The 19416-nt window shown below is 38.0% G+C and overlaps 3 protein-coding genes across 3 annotated transcripts; 1 reads left to right on the top strand and 2 right to left on the bottom strand.

The window, feature by feature from the left end:
* LOC111789657 lies at positions 1-3248 on the bottom strand. The gene is made up of 5 exons (XM_023670294.1): positions 2692-3248; positions 2338-2581; positions 682-780; positions 306-520; positions 1-177 (listed from the first exon to the last, which is right to left on the bottom strand). Exons 1-5 carry the CDS (start codon positions 3138-3140, stop codon positions 102-104), a joined length of 1083 nt encoding a protein of 360 aa, XP_023526062.1. The 5' UTR covers positions 3141-3248; the 3' UTR covers positions 1-101.
* A 3464-nt stretch (positions 3249-6712) lies between these two features.
* On the bottom strand, positions 6713-8598 carry LOC111789653 (protein transport protein SEC13 homolog B-like). The gene is made up of 2 exons (XM_023670289.1): positions 8366-8598; positions 6713-7886 (listed from the first exon to the last, which is right to left on the bottom strand). Exon 2 carries the CDS (start codon positions 7805-7807, stop codon positions 6899-6901), a length of 909 nt encoding a protein of 302 aa, XP_023526057.1. The 5' UTR covers positions 7808-7886; positions 8366-8598; the 3' UTR covers positions 6713-6898.
* A 3412-nt stretch (positions 8599-12010) lies between these two features.
* Positions 12011-19266, top strand: LOC111790312 (alpha-mannosidase 2). The gene is made up of 4 exons (XM_023671170.1): positions 12011-12788; positions 14678-14827; positions 15307-15339; positions 15999-19266. Exons 1-4 carry the CDS (start codon positions 12225-12227, stop codon positions 18732-18734), a joined length of 3483 nt encoding a protein of 1160 aa, XP_023526938.1. The 5' UTR covers positions 12011-12224; the 3' UTR covers positions 18735-19266.
* Positions 19267-19416: the final 150 nt, after the last annotated feature.

The raw sequence follows: 19416 nt of genomic DNA on the forward strand, positions 1-19416 counted from the left end.
TAGAAAGGTAGGTAAGGTATGGACATAATATAAAGACATTTGGGGGTGGGGTGGGGTGGGGTAGGGGTACAGAAAGAATGTACACTTCCTTCTCTTACAAATCATAACAACCCAACGACACAGCTCAACTGCAGTCTATTCTCCAAGCTTCTCAAGTGATGCCCCAATAACATACACCTGCAGCAGATCAACAAGTTAGATCATTGGACATGCGCCTCATTTCAATATTATCTTAGAGCCTAAAACATGTCTTGCTTCAAAGTTCTAAGTTCTTAGTTTGTTTAACCATGGAATTTTTAACTAACCAGAATAAGAGCTTTGCTAGGTAATCCCGAGATGTGCCTACAGTATCACAAAACTCACTGCCAACATCTGCAAGTTTCTCTAAATCCGCCACACTCGAATCCTCATTGAAAGTAGAGCTAGCATCATCTTTGAAGAACCTTTGCAATATGTTTCCAACAAGCTCGTGAATGATTTCCTCCACCTCCGATGTAGATGGTTTGCAGAGTTCGGTCACCTAAATAATAAACGTGGAGATAAGTATGAGGGCCCCCAGAATGAAGAAGAAGTTCAACAGCTTGGGTAACAATCAGCACGGGCTTACTTCCAACAAGGAAAATAAAGGCATATATGCACAACAATATAGTTACGTATGCACCAAAAAAAAAAATGAAATACCATATTAGAATCCAAAGACCGCAGATACTCCAACAAATCATTCCTGTTTTCTTTGCCATGTTCCATCTGCATATTCACTTGCTTCTGAGCATTCAGTTCCTGACACATTCAGAACAACAGATGGGAAGGTAAAGCAGCGGATCATGAAGATGCAGGGCACGTGAATTTAACAAGTCAGAGAAAGCATTTGGTCTCATCCCAATAGACAGGAAAACCTTCCTATCTTGACTGAATGAATATACTAAAAGGCAGATAATTAATTGAAATATGCTGAAGAAAATAAGCAATAGAGTTTATTTTGTCTTAACCCTTTGAACGTAAATTAAAGGAGCCCGAATATGATCGAACCAAAGAACATGAGATGATAGCAGGTTACGTTTGACCACAAAGCTAAAATCTAAGCATGTACTACTAAACTTGATAGCCAACCTAACGGTTTTCTTTTGGAGTCTACATTTTTCTATCAAATTGATGACATCTAGCTACATGCAAGATAAGCAACCAAGATAAAGATGGAGATGATCCCTGAAATTAAACCAAGTTATTCAATCTAACTGCAAATACATCCACAATAATGTAAAACTAGGTAAATAGCCGAAGGGAAAGATGCAACAGCCCAAGCCTACTGCTAGCAGATATTATCCTCTCTGAACTTTCCCTTCCGGGCTTCCCCTCAAGGTTTTAAACCGCGTCTACGAGGGAGATGTTTTGACACTCTTACGAGGAATGCTTCAAAAATTAGGTTAGTTGAGGCTCGAATCAAGGCATGGGCACGATTATGCAAGATGGCACACAAGTGGCCAATCGCGCATGGGCCCGAGGGTAATGGCACAAGCCAGACACCAGGCAGGCTACTAGTAGTGGTGTGCCAGAAGTGGGCTTGGGTTGTTACAAATAGTATCAGAGTTAGATACTAGGCGGTGTACTCGAGTACACTGGCCCCCAAGGGATGGATTGTGAGATCGGTTGGAGAAGGGAACAAAGCATTCTTTATAAGAGTGTGGAAACCTCTCTAGTGAGGCGTTTTAAAACCTTGAGCTAAGCATGGAAGAAAAAGCCCAAAAAGGACAATATCTACTCGGTGAGCTTGGGCGGTTACAACTTCAATACTCAAAACCTCAACAATATAACAAATAGGAGTATATTAGCATTTCATTCTTGATTACATACAGAAACTGGTTAGTTTCTGGCACCTGACAATCAATTACTAATAGCAGAAAATACATTTAAATTCAAGCTTGATGCGAAACAAATCACATTCTAAACAAAAAGATCCAACTGAACATTAGACAAAAATATATGCAGTTGTACAGGGATAACATGGAAACTCATGTCTGCAAGTATGAATTAATACAGCATACACCCACTAAATAACATAGCTAATAGCATAAAACTATGAGGAGTTGTATCCAAATAATTTGCGTCTTAACATAGTAAATGAAACCCTTCATTTGTTAATTTTTAGAAAGAAGATCATAAAACAAATGAAAGACTCCGCCCGCATTTAGGATACTGAATTTTTTCAAGAGAGTTAAAGGTTTGCATTTAATAATTTAGAAATGATTTTGAGAATTCAGTTAGTCAAGTCATAGATGGACAATAGAAGAAATGTGTTGTCAACAGGTGAAGATTGTTAACAACTCAGTAAATCCTTACATCCTTGAGATTTGACAATTCCGACTGCAACTGCTGGATGTACTTCAACGCCTCGGGCGAAAAACCAGTTAAGAGACGAGGCCTTGTATCCAAATCTTCCAAATTAGAATCAACGCCCACCCGAATCTCCTCAACGTCCGAAACTTCCAGCGGTTTCGACCTGTCGAAGCCAGTCAAATTATCCGGCGAGATATCGAAATTCCTCGTCAAAGACAACCGATACTCCGCATTCCAAAGAGTGTACCTATACAGAGGCACTCATCAGAATTCCAAAAATCTGACGGAAAACGTCCCCAACACATGAACAAATTCATCAAACTTCAGTAGACAGCAAAGAATCGATCAACTCCTTACCCGGTGATAATTGACGAAGAGAGGAGATTATGGAGAGGGCTTTTGGAAACCCTAACGGTGACAGCGAACTGATCAGACGGAAGCAAACCCAACATTGAAGAGATAGTCTGCTTCATGGAATCCTTAGCAGCATCAGAAACACCCTGGGAGATATTAGATGTATCAAGCGGCTCAATCCGCTTAAGCATATTAGCGATTACGGAGAACCCGCGATCGAATTTCAACTTCCGAGTGGAAACAAAGTCATCGGAAACTCCGCCGCCATCAACCCCGGAGATAAGGCAGCTGACAGTTGTTGCTCCAGACGTTGAGGGAAAACGCCGCCGTTGAAGGCCAAGATGTGAATAAGAAAAAGAAGGCAAGGGCGGCGGAGGTGGTGGAGGAAGACGGGGTTTGATTGAAAAATCGGTGATGCGAGATAGGAAGAACGCTCGAGCAGAGGCCGCCATTAGAACGAAGGACAACAACAAAAGCTTCGAGGATCCCTTCAATGGCCCTCCCCCTATTATGTGGACTGCCTGCGCTCGCAGAGATTCTACCAATCAAAATCCCATTGCGTTTCTCTTGCTTGTGCAGCTGGAATCTCAGTCGGAAAAGCGGGAGGACTGACCCAAGGTGCTCTTGCTTGTGCAGCTGGAATCTCAGTTGGAAAAGCGGGAGGACTGACCCATTCGGTGACTTTCGCGGTCGCCCTCACGGAACCAACTTGAATCTGCGGCTTTTGCGGTCGCCCTCACTGAACCAAGGATTCGTTCAGTAAAGCTATTTGAAGAACCGAAAATGAATAGTAGCTCTTTTCTTTCGGGAGATAAAGCTATTTGAAGAACAAAATGAATAGTGTTTTGAATCAAACTTAACTGCTCCTTCCCCTGAACCGATTTAATGGTCGGTCGAGAAAATGAATAGTATTTCGAATCAAACTTAACTGCTCCTTGCCCTAAACCGACTGATTGTTTCGAATCAAACTTAACTGCTCCTTCCCTTGAACCGATTTACAACTGAAATGAATAGTGTTCCTCCCTCTGAACGCTCCTTCCCCTGAACCGATTTATAACTGAAATGAATAGTGTTTCGAACTGAAATGAATAGTGTTCCTTCCTCTGAACGCTCCTTCCCCTGAACCGATTTATAACTGAAATGAATAGTGTTTCGAACTGAAATGAATAGTGCTCCTTCCCCTGAATGGATTTACCGTCGAGAAAATGAATAGTGGTTTGAAATGAATAGTGCTCATTCCTCTGAACCGATTTACAGTGGAGAAAATGAATAGTGTTTCGAATCAAATGAAATGAATAGTGTTTCGAATCAAATGAAATGAATAGTGTTTCGAATCAAACTTAACTGCTACTTCCCCTAAACCGATATTTCCTTCGACTTCTCTCACTCTTCAAATCAATTAATATAAGAGTTTAATATAAAATCAATTAATATAAGAGTTTAATATAAAAGTTATGGTATAAGAGTTTAATATAAAATCAATTAATATAAGAGTTTAATATAAAAGTTATTTTAGATATTTCTTTCCGGTATGAGAGTTTAATATAAAATCAATTAATATAAGAGTTTAATATAAAAGTTATTTTAGATATTTCTTTCCGGTATGAGAGTTTAATATAAAATCAATTAATATAAGAGTTTAATATAAAAGTTATGGNATAACAACAAATTCTCTTATCAAGAATTTGCTGAAGAACTCATCCAAACCATTCATTTTTCCATTAATAAGCCTGATTTAAATATTTTCCCAACACAAAATAAGGATTTGAAGTGGATGGTGGTCCAATCTATAACTTAAATGAAGAAAGACCAAGTATTTGTAGAAGGTCAATGTCCATCAAAATTAGTCAAACAAAATCTATTCGACTTGCCTAATTACTTCTTTCATAAATAACTGGTACCGCACAAATTAGAAAAACTTTAGTATTACAAGAGTATCGCATCGTCTTTTTTTTTTCACATTCTGATTTTGCTTTTATAAGTATTTTGTAAAAATACTGATAGATTTCATGTCATTTTTAAAAGGATGCTAATGTGATAAGTAACCGTATTGGTACTGTTATAGTACCTTAAAATTTAGTGGGTACTACAAATCTCGTAAACACGAGAAATTCGATAAACTGACTTTAAAATCCAAATGAGCTTCTCTGATTAAGAAACAAATCTTAAGATTTAGTGGGTACTTTACAAATCTCGTAAACACTAGAATTTCGATAAACTGACTTTAAAATCCAAATGAACTTCTCTGATTAAGAAACGAACCTTAAAATTTAGTGGGTACTTTACAAATCTCTTAAACACGAGAAATTCGATAAACTGACTTTAAACTCTAAACGAACCTTAAAGCAATAATGGTAAAGTTCATAGGCATTTAATGAGAAGAAATTAGGAAAAGGGTGGAACTTGCCTGTATGGTTTTTGGAATTTGAATGTGATAGCAAATAGACAGCCCATGAATATAATACCATAGCATTAGTTAAACACATCAATCCTCTAAACCTTGTGCATTTGATCATGAAAGATTAGGAAGAGAATGAACATTGCCTGCATTTTTTGGAATTTGGATAATAGCAAAATGGTTGTCATTAATGCAATACCAAAAACATTTGTTAAACACACCAATCCTCATCAAACGCTTTGCATATTAGTTGTCGAGATTGTGACTTATCGCATTTTCTAAACTATCAAAGTCATCAAATGATGCTTTTTCTAAGAAAGACGATCTAAACGAGGAAACAACTCACAAAAGGGTTTATCGCCAAACCAACAATCGTTCTAGAAGTAAACTTTCAAGCTCTTTCGAAATGAGTATCTAATAAACTCAGAGAAAAAAGAAACCAGATGCAATCGCTTTGAAGAGGTTTTTACCAAGTCCCTAAGAACTACGACTTGCTGCCCAGGGTGCTGGCCATTTCTGCTCATAATAACATTGTAAGAAATGTCACAACCACCAACAAACAATGCCTACGCAGTTTGTTTTCCCCCATGCAAGCAGCCAGCATGAAATCACCACTCTAGCATACCCGTGAATATGTAACATATCTTAATATAATCTATAGGTTTTGTCCAATGAACTCGAAACTAACCCGAATTTATTCGGGTTTAGAAAAATTAACCAACCCAAAATGCTAGTCCAACCCAACCCAATTCCTATAATTCAGATTGGGTCGGTTCGAGTTGTCGGGTTCAATGTACACCCCTTGCCAGCAAGAGGCAATCATGGGGTTCAAGATCTTACGAAGTGAAACATCAGGTCAGTTCAATGTAACAGGCATTTGAGGAGATCAACACTAGACAAACTAACTTTTTATTTCTACAGATCAGAACAATCAAGTGACAAAAAATTTCAGAATAATTTTTCTCCACAAGACCAAGACAAGGGAGGTTCATCATCAATGATACTATCTATCCACAGTTCCATCTCTTTCAAAGTTCTGTTCTACCTTTGACCTCAGTGACATCTTGCACAGGGTAGATGCAGAGTAGAATCATATTTTCAGGCATTTCATCTCCAATGTGGAGCAGATTTCTACAAAATTTCCGGTCAATCTTGTGATATAGGATTACATAATTTTGTTACGGGAAGTGGTTCAAATCTCCATTAAAGGGACAAGGTCTAATGGTCAGCTTCTGGTCTATTTCATGGAGCATCTTGCTCGAGCTGAGTGGACAGACATTTTACGAGTGATATATTTTATGGGACAAGGTCTGATATGCTGTGCATAATAATGCCTTTCTCAAGCTGCTGGTCTCAGTCTTGTTTCTCAAATTTCTCGTCACTCACAACTAGTTCCGACTTGTAATTGTAGGTTATTCTTCTGTTTGTTTGTCTTGGCCTTCTTTCCCATGGCTCTTATGCTATTCTCCTTATTTCGTACGACTACGACTAGTGTTTAACGCATATTTGTTGTACTAAAAAATGCGTGATATGTGTGTAAAAAGTGTGGGAGTGTCCAAGTGTGGAACTAAGTGTCTGCTTCTTAAATTCTAGCAGTCCATCAATAAAAAGACCCAAACCAGGGAATTTAAATAAAAGCAGAAAATATTACTCATTTCTCACCCCCAAAATCTGATTAAGTTATGAAAACATGCAATAATAGTACAAAAGATTGTAAACTAAATATAGGGAAATTGCTTAAACAATATTGAACAACATGCTTTTGACAAGACACAGAACACAAGGGAATGATAAAGACAATCAATGAATAACCTAAGGCTCAACTGTAGTTACTTGCTGCCATTTTCCATCGACCGCTTCTTTCCACAAAGTAAAATGGTTATTCCCATCAGCAACAGCCAACAAGTCTCCAGTCAATGACCACGAAACCTTCCAAATTGGAGTCTTAAAATCATTCATCACTGTGCCCTCCCATTTCCCTCCATCCTTTGTAATAGACCAAATAATCACTGTCCCATCCTGGGAACCACTTGCAATGGTGGATTTTTGAAGCCCTAGGTTTGGCGACCAAGCCACATCCCTCACCCAATCTGTGTGCATCTGAAGGGCAGGGGAAGAATCTCTCCTCCAGCTTCCATCTTTTAGTGTCCACACCTTCACTGTACTATCAAAGCCCCCAGAAGCTAGCTTCCAAACAGGGTCCACCAAACCCGAACCAACTAAGGAACCTGGAGACGTAGTAGGGCCCCATGAAACTGAGGTAACTCCAACAGGGTGGGCCTGTTCGATTTGATTACTGTCCCAGCCACCATCCGATCTAGCAATAAAGACTGATATACTTCCATCAGATGATCCACAGGCCAAGCAGAGGCCAAGTTCATGGGGTGCCCAGGCAATGGAGTTCACCGAAGACTTATGTGCATTAAAAACATGAGCCTGCAACCATTGATTTTGATTGCCTTCCTTCCAGATTATCACTTGACCATCGTAAGAGCTGGAAGCTATCATTGAACCAAACTTTGGGTGCGCCCAAGCAACTTGCCAAACTGGGCCTCTATGACCATTCAATGTAGCTAAGAGTTGTGAAGCAGAGTTTTTGCTAACGCTAATAATTTTAATGGTAAAATCAGAAGAAGCTGTTGCTATGCGTTTGCCAAAGTAGTCCATTTGTACATCATGGACCATATCTTGATGGCCAGTTTCAATCTTCTGCGCAGACATTGTACAGGATTCCTTTTCACTCTACTAATTCCTTTTACCCTTCTCCTCCAATCTCTAGCAAGTATCCTTATATATTTAGCTATGATAGGAAAGAATTTACGTCAAAAAGCTATGCAAAATTGATGCAACTGCACATAATTAGTTAAAAGGAAAGTTCCGATATTAAAAAAAAAAATCAATACAATCAATAATTCACATCTATAGACTCCAAACAATCAATTAAGAGGTCGTTGTTCATTTCCCATTCTTCATTTATACCTTTGGTGGTTAAAGGTACCCATTGCAGATCTAACAAAGAACAATCCATGACAGCATTTACAGACAAACAATAACAAAAGTCCTATGCGCTCACTCAAAACACAAACTCACTTCAAGATTATTGACAGGAATAGAAACAGAACCACCTCCATATGAGCAAAAGGATAAACGAAATGAACAAACTCAAAGGCTTTACACACTGCGGAAATCAAGACAGAAGCAGATCTGGAATTTGTCTATCGACGCAAATAGCGTAGAGCAAAATTCATCAGTAACCGAAGAAAAATGCATTGGAATTACCGGTGAAATAATAGGATTGCTATAAAGCCACAAGGAAGCAAATCGCCGTCGCAGAACCAGAGTTCGCCCGCCGATCTGCCTGTTGAGCTCCGTTTCCTCGTGGAGTGTTCCGTTACCCGGCGGCGGGCCGATATATCAGAACGGGTATTGAAGCCCGCAAGCAAAATTGACCGACCAGCACCAATTCTATGGGGTTTCCTTTCTCGTCCCCTTCTTTGCACGTTGAATATTAATTTTGCTTTTAATAAGTTTTGACCGTTTAAAAAAAATTCTTACTCTTCGAAAATTATATTAATAGCATCCAATTTTAAAAAGAAACCTAAATTAATAATAATAATAAAAAAATATATACTCCCCCATTTTTAAAAATTTAAATAATACACCTAAAATTTCATAAAATTCAAAAACATCTTCCAATTTTGAGTAAAAATCTTTAATATTATATTTTAAAATATAATATTAATAATTATGTCTTATCCATCAAACTCTTTTTTTTCAATCTACACAGTCAAATGGGAAATGGGTTAATATTAATTTTAAAAAAATTTAAAATGCATTTTGCTGACACTCTTGTCATACTCAAGTTTCAAGTCGTCTCTCTGAATCGAATCGCAGTTAATTAAGTATTTGAAGTTACCGATAGTGATACTGGTAGATCTGCTACCTACGCCTTTATTTGCCTTTCTGCTGATACCTATAACTTTCCCCCTTTCCCAAGTGGTATCACTCTCTAAATGCTGGGAAGAGCAAAAGTAGTTATTGCCATCGTCAGACTTTGATTGGTTAAGGAGAAAACGTGTTGGCATACCATTTTTGGACAGGGTGAAAGAGTCCTATAGATATTTTTTTAAATATAATACTATCGTATATGTATTTTTTAATTAAAAAGGGTAAGAATGTATGAGTGAATTCTTTAAAATTTAAAAGTATTTAATTGTTCATCTAAAGTTAATGTAACAATATTTTTAGAGTTTTTTTATTTATTATTTATTTATTTTTTTTATTTTAAGTTTATAGTATTTAAAAAAAAAATTAATTTAGCATTTATTTAATATTAAAAAAAGAAAAAGAAAAAGAAAAATCGCCTTCAAAGAGAGCTTCCCGCATAAATTTGTTTGATCACAAAACCCTAGAAAAACATTCTCTCTCTTCGTGAATGCTTTTAGGAGAAAAACAAAAAAGAAAGAGTGATGTGATTATTACATTGGATAAACTAATCTTGTTCTTCATTGGATCTATTAAGAGGATATTTTGCGGTGATAATTAGTTAGAATATATCTCACATATTTAGGGAGTTGTATGACATGCAATCTCACAAATTTTTTATCAGCCGTGATGTCAAATTTTGTGAAGATGATTTTCCTTTTTCATCAGCTTCACAAACTTCGACATTAGCTCCTTCGACTCCTGTTGTACCACTTCATGATCCATCCTACTCAAACATCCATCCTCCACCTTCTATTCCTTCACCTCCTACTCCGTCGTCTCCTCCACCTTCTCCAGATTCGCCCACTAATTCCAATCCTATCCCACCTGATACATCAGCTCCACTTCGACGTTCTACTCGTACTAAACAGCCTCCAGCTTGGCATAAGGATTATGAGATGTCTTCTGGAGCCAATCATTTAACCTCTAGCTCAAGTCCCGGCACTGGCACCAGGTATCCCCTTCATCATTACCTTTCATTCTCTCGTTTTTCTCCTACTCAACGTGCTTTTCTAGCTCTTATTACATCCCAGACAGAACCTAAAACCTATGACGAGGCAGTTGGCGACCCGTTATGGCAGCAGGCTATGAATGATGAAATTGCAGCTTTGGAACGTAATCATACATGGTCTCTCGTTCCTCTACCACTTGGTCATAAAGCTATTGGTTGTCGTTGGGTGTACAAAATTAAATACAACTCTGATGGTTCTGTTGAACGTTATAAAGCTCGACTAGTAGCAAAGGGATACACTCAGGTTGAAGGTATTGATTACACAGAAACATTTTCCCCTACAGCGAAACTTACTACACTTCGTTGCTTACTCACTGTTGCTGCTGCTCGAAAATGGTTCACCCATCAGTTGGATGTTCAAAATGCCTTTCTCCATGGTAATCTAGACGAGGAAGTTTATATGTCTTTACCACCAGGTCTTCGCCGACAGGGGGAGAATACAGTATGTCGGCTCCATAAATCTCTTTATGGATTAAAACAGGCTTCTCGCAATTGGTTCTCCATATTTTCTACAACTATACAAAATGCAGGCTACACTCAGTCCAAAGCAGATTACTCTTTGTTTACTAAGAGTAAAGGTACTTCTTTCACTGCAGTTCTAATCTATGTTGATGATATTCTGTTGACAGGCAATGATCTCGAAGAAATTCAATATCTCAAGACTAGTTTACTCCAGAAATTTCTTATCAAAGATTTAGGAAATTTGAAATATTTTCTAGGCATTGAATTTTCTCGATCTAGAAAAGGAATTTTTATGTCTCAAAGGAAGTATGCTCTAGACATACTTCAAGACACAGGTCTTACAGGAGCACGTCCAGACAAATTTCCTATGGAGCAAAATCTGAAACTTTCTTTAACTGAAGGAGAGAAGTTGAATGATCCAAGTAAATACAGACGGTTGATTGGCAGATTAATATATTTGACCGTCACTAGGCCTGACATAGCTTATTCAGTTCGTATGCTTAGCCAATTTATGCATGAACCAAGAAAACCACATTGGGAGGCAGCTCTTCGAGTTCTGAGGTACATCAAAGGCACTCCTGGTCAAGGACTTCTACTGCCATCTGAAAACAATTTAAGATTACAGGCATATTGCGATTCTGACTGGGGTGGTTGTCGAACTTCCAGACGATCTATTTCTGGGTTCTGCATTTTCCTCGGAAATTCAATTATTTCTTGGAAGTCTAAAAAGCAGACTAATGTGTCCAGATCATCAGCAGAAGCCGAGTATCGAGCTATGGCAAATACTTGTTTAGAGTTAACTTGGTTAAGATACATTCTTCAAGACTTGAATGTTCCACTGTCCGAACCAGCATTATTATATTGTGATAATCAAGCAGCATTACATATAGCAGCCAATCCAGTTTTTCATGAACGTACGAAACACATTGAAATAGATTGTCATATAGTTCGAGAAAAGTTACAAGCTGGAATCATCAAACCGTATTATGTATCGACCAAAATGCAATTGGCAGATGTTTTTACTAAAGCTTTGGGAAGACAACAATTTGACTTTTTGAAGGACAAGTTGGGTGTGATCGACATACACTCTCCAACTTGAGGGGAAGTATTAAGAGGATATTTTGCGGTGATAATTAGTTAGAATATATCTCACATATTTAGGGAGTTGTTAGTATAGATTTGATTAACCGTATATTTTATTTATTTACCAGATTTAGTTAGATATATATTTTTTCTATTTTTAGGTATTAGTTGATAGTTTGTATCCTATTTAAACGTGTTAAACATGAATGAAGATCATACTTTCGATCCCAATTCTATTTCTATTTCTCATTCTTAACAGGATCATTGTTTTTCGAATCAACTAAATGATTCCCGGGAAAATCAATTAACAAAATCAAATTGTTGCTGAGATTTTTTTTTTTTTTTTTTTTTTTTTTTTTTTTTTTTTTTTTTTTTTNAGTATTTGATGGGCCGCTGCTCGCAGATCGAACGATATCGTAATGCTCCTTTATTGAATCTTGACTATTGAGCAATTGACTTGGTTGATTGTTCACGACGAAACGTTGGTCGTTGCTTAATTTCAATCACTGAAGTCCATTTCCAAATCTTCTTCAATTGGATGAAATCGAAGCCGGTGCTCAACTTTCTACTTCTGGTGAGAGTAAGGAATTAGCTAAAATGGCCTTCTCCTCCTTCACCGGCGGCGGAGGTAGCCGACGTGGAGGTTGGGCCAGTTCTATTCTTCCTTTTTCTTCCGTTTCACCCAGTGCTAAACCGAAGCACAACCGGAAGTATCGCCGGCGGTTGGCCATTCGTGACTTCATCTTTGCTAATATCTTCACCATCGGCCTTTTGGTCTCCTTCATCTTCTTCTTCATCGTCCTTATCCGATACGGCGTTCCGAAGCCGATTTCATCTCACATCAAATCGCACGCTACCAGATCCCACAGGCCGCGGAAACCGATCGTGTCCGAGAATTGGAACAATGAGGTTTTGAGTTCCACTGTGGATATTACGACCAAGAAATTGTACGACAAGATTGAGTTTCTGGACGTCGATGGTGGTCCGTGGAAGCAAGGATGGAGAGTGACCTACAAAGGAGACGAGTGGGATTCGGAGAAATTGAAGATCTTCGTGGTGCCTCATTCTCATAACGATCCAGGATGGAAGCTAACTGTTGACGAGTACTACGAGAAGCAGTCTCGTCATATACTTAATACGATTGTTGACGCGCTTTCACAGGTGAATTTTTAAGTCTTAACGTCTTTATCAATAGTTCTTCTTGTTCTTGTTCTTATTTTTTTAATCTTGATTCTTGAGTGCCTCAATTGAATTAGGGCCACAATGATGATTTTGGCGTTTTCTTTGATTGAGTTTCTGGCTTATGTTTTCGATTCTCATAATGGATATTGATGAAATTGGGCGTAATGAAGACTGGTAGATCTTTTTGGAGAAAACTATGCTCTGCCTTAGTACATTGGAAGATATTATGATTTGAAATCAAATCAAACAACATACTACACCACCAGCACAACCACATTCAATTCAATCCCTACCGAATCTGAGATTCAAACCTACAACACGATGGAATGACTGAATCCCATCCATCCAAACATGCTAACAAGCTGCGAGTCGTTTCGATTTGGAAAAATATTCTTTATCTAGGGGCGGTCGTATATTCCTGTGAACCTCTTTACTTTTTTCTTTGTGTTTAGGGTCCCTTGTGTGATAGCAAAGAGATTATATAAGATCCTTGAAGGGAGTCTGCTTTCATGAGTTCAACTGGTAGTTTGTCACTGCTTTTGTTTACTGGGATGGTTTAGGTTTGGGCAATTATAGAAGGAAGAGGACATGGCTAACAAAGAAATTTGTGGCAAATTCATATGTTGGGGGAACTTAGTAAAATAAAATTTAGTGTTGGAAGCCGGAGTGGTTCTAAGATAAATCTAGGTTTAGTGATGGATTTGATTCTCTAGACCTTTTTTCTAATGCTTTCCTGAAGCTTAGGCTAGCAAACTATCAAGGAAGTTTGGGATGAAGAAAACTTTGAATGAGCTTCCATCATGGGCAGTTTCTTTGCATCTCCCTTATAATCTCTTGCTTAGCAAATAGATATATCTGGAGGATTTTTCAGTGCAATCTCTTTTCTCTGTGTTTTTGATGGAGATAAACATTATTTGGCCTTCGCTTTGTAAAATGATTTGGAAATAGAAAAGGCCTAAGAGGTGTGATGAGGAACATTTTTCTTGGTGGTATTAGTGCTAACGATGAATCCAGCTTAGGATCCTGGAAGAAGCCTCTAGCCAAACTGGTATGTTCACTGTAGGAGTACCTGTGAGGAGTTTGATCATATTTTCTAATCCTGTCTGGCTGTCCTTTCATTACTCTGTGCTATTAGGTACTTCCAATTACCAGTTCGTCTTTGAATCTATCCAATTATCAGTATGTCAATGCAATTTATCTTAAAATTTTATGCGGTCACAAATCCAAAGAAGAACTCGAAAGTTTGGATAGTAAGTTGGCGAGTCAGAACATATAGATGGAGAGAAATAGAAAAATGTCTGATATTATAAGAGGAACTTAAAAGATTTCTTTTGAGTTTGTACTCATTGCCTCTTCTCTTGATGTACTTCGTTAAAGCACTTCCATAATTATTCTCTTTCTACTTTTCCAATTGGGGATCGATTTTGTAACTCTTTGGTTTTAATCCTATTTTTAGTACAGATTGTCTCTTATGTTAACAAAGTAGATATGCATAAATCAAAATATAGCACCTTGTATAAAATATGCAGAACCTGCTAACTACACAAAGATGGTTAAGACGTCCCAACTCTTAGAAGAGATTGCAGGTTGGAACTCCCACTCCCATAGTTGTGATGTAATATTCTTCAAGATACACACACACATGCACATCCCGATCACCTATTATCTTGGATATGCTTTTTTGTTTAGTTATTTAAATGTTTTGTTCTTTTGTTTAGTTTATTAATAAGAACAGAAGCGTAAATTGATTTTTGTGGGGACTTGAATTGCTTTGGAGATTGACAGCGCACAATTCCAAATGTAGCTGAATTGAATGAGAGTTAAATCCTTTTTAATTGCTTTAAAATTGCTTGTTCTTTAATCTGTAGGATTCTCGGCGGAAGTTTATATGGGAAGAGATGTCTTATCTGGAGAAATGGTGGAGGGATGCTTCAGATGAAAAAAAAGAATCGTTTGTTACTTTAGTTAAAAATGGGCAGCTTGAAATCGTGGGAGGTGGCTGGGTGATGAACGATGAGGTAATATGCTCACTTGCATGTGAGGTTTCTTTGGTCATTTGAACAGAATGTGTGAGTATTTCCAATGCTACATGTGTTCAATAATTTTTATTATATAGAACCGAAAAATTCTGTTTACTACTTGGTAACCGGAGTTTTCTGATAAAATTTCTTTCTGAACTTTTAATCTTAAAAATATAAACACCAAAACGCAAATATGTAAGGAGTAGTCAATCAGGCAGAAATATTTATCGGAGGATTGAGGTTCAATCGAATGCCTTCAGGTGATGCTCTAGATATTTAAGTTTCCATTAGGTTACAATTACTAAACCTCTGGATTGCATTTTATATTAAAGTTATAATCTAAAAACAAGTTTGTGCTATACGTTTCTTGCTCATTCCTTGGAAAGATTTTACTGTTTATGGGGCACTATTATTCAATTTGATCTTCTGCCAAGTTGAAATCTGGAAATTAACATGCCGATCCCTTTCCTTTGCAGGCCAATTCTCATTATTTTGCTATAATCGAGCAGGTAAAATAAATTCTTCTTCTTAGATAATAGAAGTGTACGTTGTTCTTACGTTATTTGACTTTTAACCTGAACTCTTTGCTAATTGTTTGTTCCAAGCTTGAACTCTATTGAGTTGAACTAATAAACATTAGTTGCTTATTGCATATGATTTGATCTCCATTATGAGTAATCTGTTATGTACATTGTTATCCATAAAATAATTCATAATTCATATTTCTGTTAGTTTTTATCATAACGTACAACAATTTATCTGCCTGAGGCTGAGAAATAGTGGAATACCACACCATATCAGTTTTCCCTGCTTATTTTTAAATCTCCCATTTTGGTCTACTTGCTATAAATCAAAATGACAACGATAGAACATAAGATCCTCTAATCAAGACGCATTATATTCTTCATCCAAGAAGTATGTGTTTTCTCAGAAAGAAGATAGAATTTCAATAAATGGAATTGTGCAAAACAAGCAAACAAAGTGTTGGTGATTCAATAGTAACAATGAGTTGAAAATTACCTGCTAATTAGCACGTGATTACTCAATTTAGAATGCACAGACAATTCCCCTCTTTGTATTCTTCTATTGTGAAAAAGGGTGCTTATATTCCAACTAGCTATGCTTGCCTTTCTGGATTACTTTTACTGATTATTTTCATTGAAACAAGATGGCAGAGGGGAATATGTGGTTGAAGGAGACCGTTGGCATTGTTCCAAAAAACTCTTGGGCAATAGATCCATTTGGTTATTCACCCACTATGGCATATCTTCTTCGTCGCATGGGCTTTGAGAACATGCTTATACAGAGGACCCATTATGAGCTGAAGAAGGAACTTGCACAGCATAAAAATTTAGAATTCATTTGGAGACAGAGTTGGGATGCTGAAGAAACTACTGACATTTTTGTGCACATGATGCCCTTTTATTCTTATGATATTCCACATACTTGTGGGCCAGAGCCAGCCATCTGTTGTCAGTTTGACTTTGCCCGATCCCGTGGTTCTTCATATGAACTATGTCCCTGGAGGCAAGATCCTGTTGAGATTAACAAGGAAAATGTTCAAGAGAGGGCAATGATGTTACTTGATCAGTATAGAAAGAAATCAGTACTATATAGGACAAATACCCTTCTTATTCCTCTTGGAGATGATTTTCGATATGTTAGCATTGATGAAGCAGAGGCTCAGTTTAAGAACTATCAGTTGTTATTTGATTATATTAATTCTAATCCAAGTTTAAATGCTGAGGCAAAGTTCGGCACCTTGGAAGACTACTTCCGAACTCTTCGTGATGAGGCTGAAAAGATAAACTATTCACTTCCTGGTGAAGTTGGCTCTAGTCAGATCGGTGGTTTTCCCTCTTTGTCAGGCGATTTCTTCACTTATGCTGATAGACAGCAGGACTATTGGAGTGGGTATTATGTTTCTAGGCCTTTCTTTAAGGCTGTTGATCGTGTATTGGAGCAAACACTTCGTGCTGCAGAAATGATATTAGCTTTATTGCTTGGTTCTTGCCAGAGGTCTCAATGCGAGAAGTTGCCTGTTGGGTTTTCTTACAAGTTGACAGCTGCCAGAAGAAATTTGGCTCTTTTCCAGCATCATGACGGGGTCACTGGTACTGCAAAAGATCATGTCGTACGTGATTATGGGGTTCGGATGCATACTTCTTTACAAGACCTGCATATTTTCATGTCTAAAGGTATTGAGGTACTACTTGGAATTCGCCATGAGAAATCTGATCAGAATCCTTCACAGTTTGAACCAGAACAGGTGAGATCAAAATATGATGCCCAATGTGTACATAAAGCAATCGATCTTATAGAAGGAACTTATCAATCAGTGGTCTTTTTTAATCCTCTAGAGCAGACAAGGGAAGAGGTTGCAATGATCATTGTCAACAGGACAGATGTTGCTGTATTGGACTCAAACTGGACATGTCTTCAAAGCCAGATTTCTCCCGAATTTCAACATGATAAAGCCAATGTTTTTACAGGGAGGCATCGTATCCACTGGAAAATTTCAGTTCCTGCTTTGGGATTGCAAACATATTATATTGCGAATGGATTATTCGATTGTGAAAAGCCAAAACCAGCCAAACTAAAATTCTTCTCAACGTCTACTTCATTACCTTGCGCTACTCCGTATATATGCTCGAAGGCCGATGATGACGTGGCTGTAATCGAGAACCAGCACCAGTCTCTCGTATTTGATGGAAAGCATGGTTTGTTGCACAAAATCATTAATAAAAATGGTTCCCAAAATGTTGTGAATGAAGAAATTGCATTGTACACAAGCTGGGGTAGTGGGGCCTACCTATTCAAACCCAATGGTGACGCTGAATCTATCATAAAAGCAGGTGGATTGACCGTGATCACTGAGGGTCCTCTGATGCAGGAAGTTTACTCTTATCCAAAGACCGGATGGGAGAAATCCCCCATCTCCCATAGCACTCGTTTGTATAGTGGGGGCAATCCAATTCAGGAGCATCTCATTGAGATGGAATATCATGTTGAGCTACTTGGCAAGGAATTTGACGACAAGGAGCTGATAGTCAGATACAAGACAGATATTGACAACAAGAGGATATTTTATTCTGATTTGAATGGTTTCCAAATTAGTCGGAGAGAGTCGTATGATAAGATCCCACTGCAGGGAAATTATTATCCAATGCCTTCTCTAGCATTCATGGAAGGATCCAATGGTCAAAGGTTCTCTGTCCATTCTAGGCAGTCTCTGGGTGTGGCAAGCCTCAAAGATGGATGGTTAGAGATTATGCTCGACCGTCGTTTGTCCATGGACGATGGACGTGGCCTTGGGCAAGGAGTGAGGGATAATCGTGCAATGAATGTCATTTTCCATATCTCACTTGAGTCGAGTGTTTCAACCAAACTAAATCCTGTTTCCAATTACTCTCCTTTAAGCCCTTCTCTTCTTTCCCACTGCATCGGTGCTCGCTTAAACTATCCCTTGCACACATTTATTGCCAAGAAACCACAAGCTTCATCTGTGCAGCCACCCCCAAGATCTTTCTCCCCTTTAGCAGCTCCTTTGCCATGTGACTTGCATATTGTCAGCTTTAAGGTTCCTCGTCCTCTGAAATACTCTCAGCAATCGCCAGAAGATCCACGGTTTCTTTTAATATTTCATCGGAGACACTGGGATTCATCATATTGTAAGACAGCCAGATCAAATTGTACTAGGTTTTCTGATGAGCCTGTCAATATATTCAACATGTTTAAGGGGCTTGCGGTATCAAACGCACGAGCAACTTCCTTAAATCTATTGCACGAAGACACAGAAATGCTCGGATATAATGAACAGTCCGGAGATGTTGCTCATGAAGGGCAGCTGCATATCCCTCCCATGGAAGTACAAGCTTACAAGTTGGAACTGAAGCCACGTTAATAAATTGTAGAAATGCCAGTTTTTTAGAGATCTAACAATGCTGATAACCTCCAAATGAGCATCAACGAAGAACCGATTCCCGACTCGGCGATCAATAAATCTAGCAGGGTTATCTAATGCCACTTAAAGATGCCAGAATCTGGGGTATGCATAATATTTTTGGAACTGGACAAGAATGACGATTTCGTCTTTTATGTTTTCGAACTGTATGATCTCATGATATGGATTACTTATTTTTGGTTTGGTTGGATTGGCATTGATCCGATGGAAGGTTGGAATAATGTGGGAGACTGAGGAATCTTACATTTTCAAAACTGCACATTTGGATGATGTCTGGGAATAGATAGATAGCAGAGACAGAGTAGCTTGAAAGTAATGATCTGAACTATACGGTTATGTGAGTTGTAATTGTGTTCTTTAGAATTTTGTTTTGATTTGTACTCTCTATGGGATTATTTTTCTTGTAATTTCCGAGGAAAACTATACTATAGGGGATTCCTTTACAGGTTTAATCCACTTCAGGAAAGTCAAACACGTGCCTAAGAAATAGACTTAAGCATATGGAGGGTGCACATCCAGTTCATGGAGATTGGAGTGATTTTTCAATTTTTTAGCCAATCTTGGTAAATGTCAGTTTAAGGTTGAATGATTAGTTTTAGAAACCAGATCCGACTGTAGCTTC

The sequence above is a fragment of the Cucurbita pepo genome, chromosome LG03 (assembly GCF_002806865.2).
Source record: "Cucurbita pepo subsp. pepo cultivar mu-cu-16 chromosome LG03, ASM280686v2, whole genome shotgun sequence".
Lineage (NCBI taxonomy): Eukaryota > Viridiplantae > Streptophyta > Magnoliopsida > Cucurbitales > Cucurbitaceae > Cucurbita > Cucurbita pepo.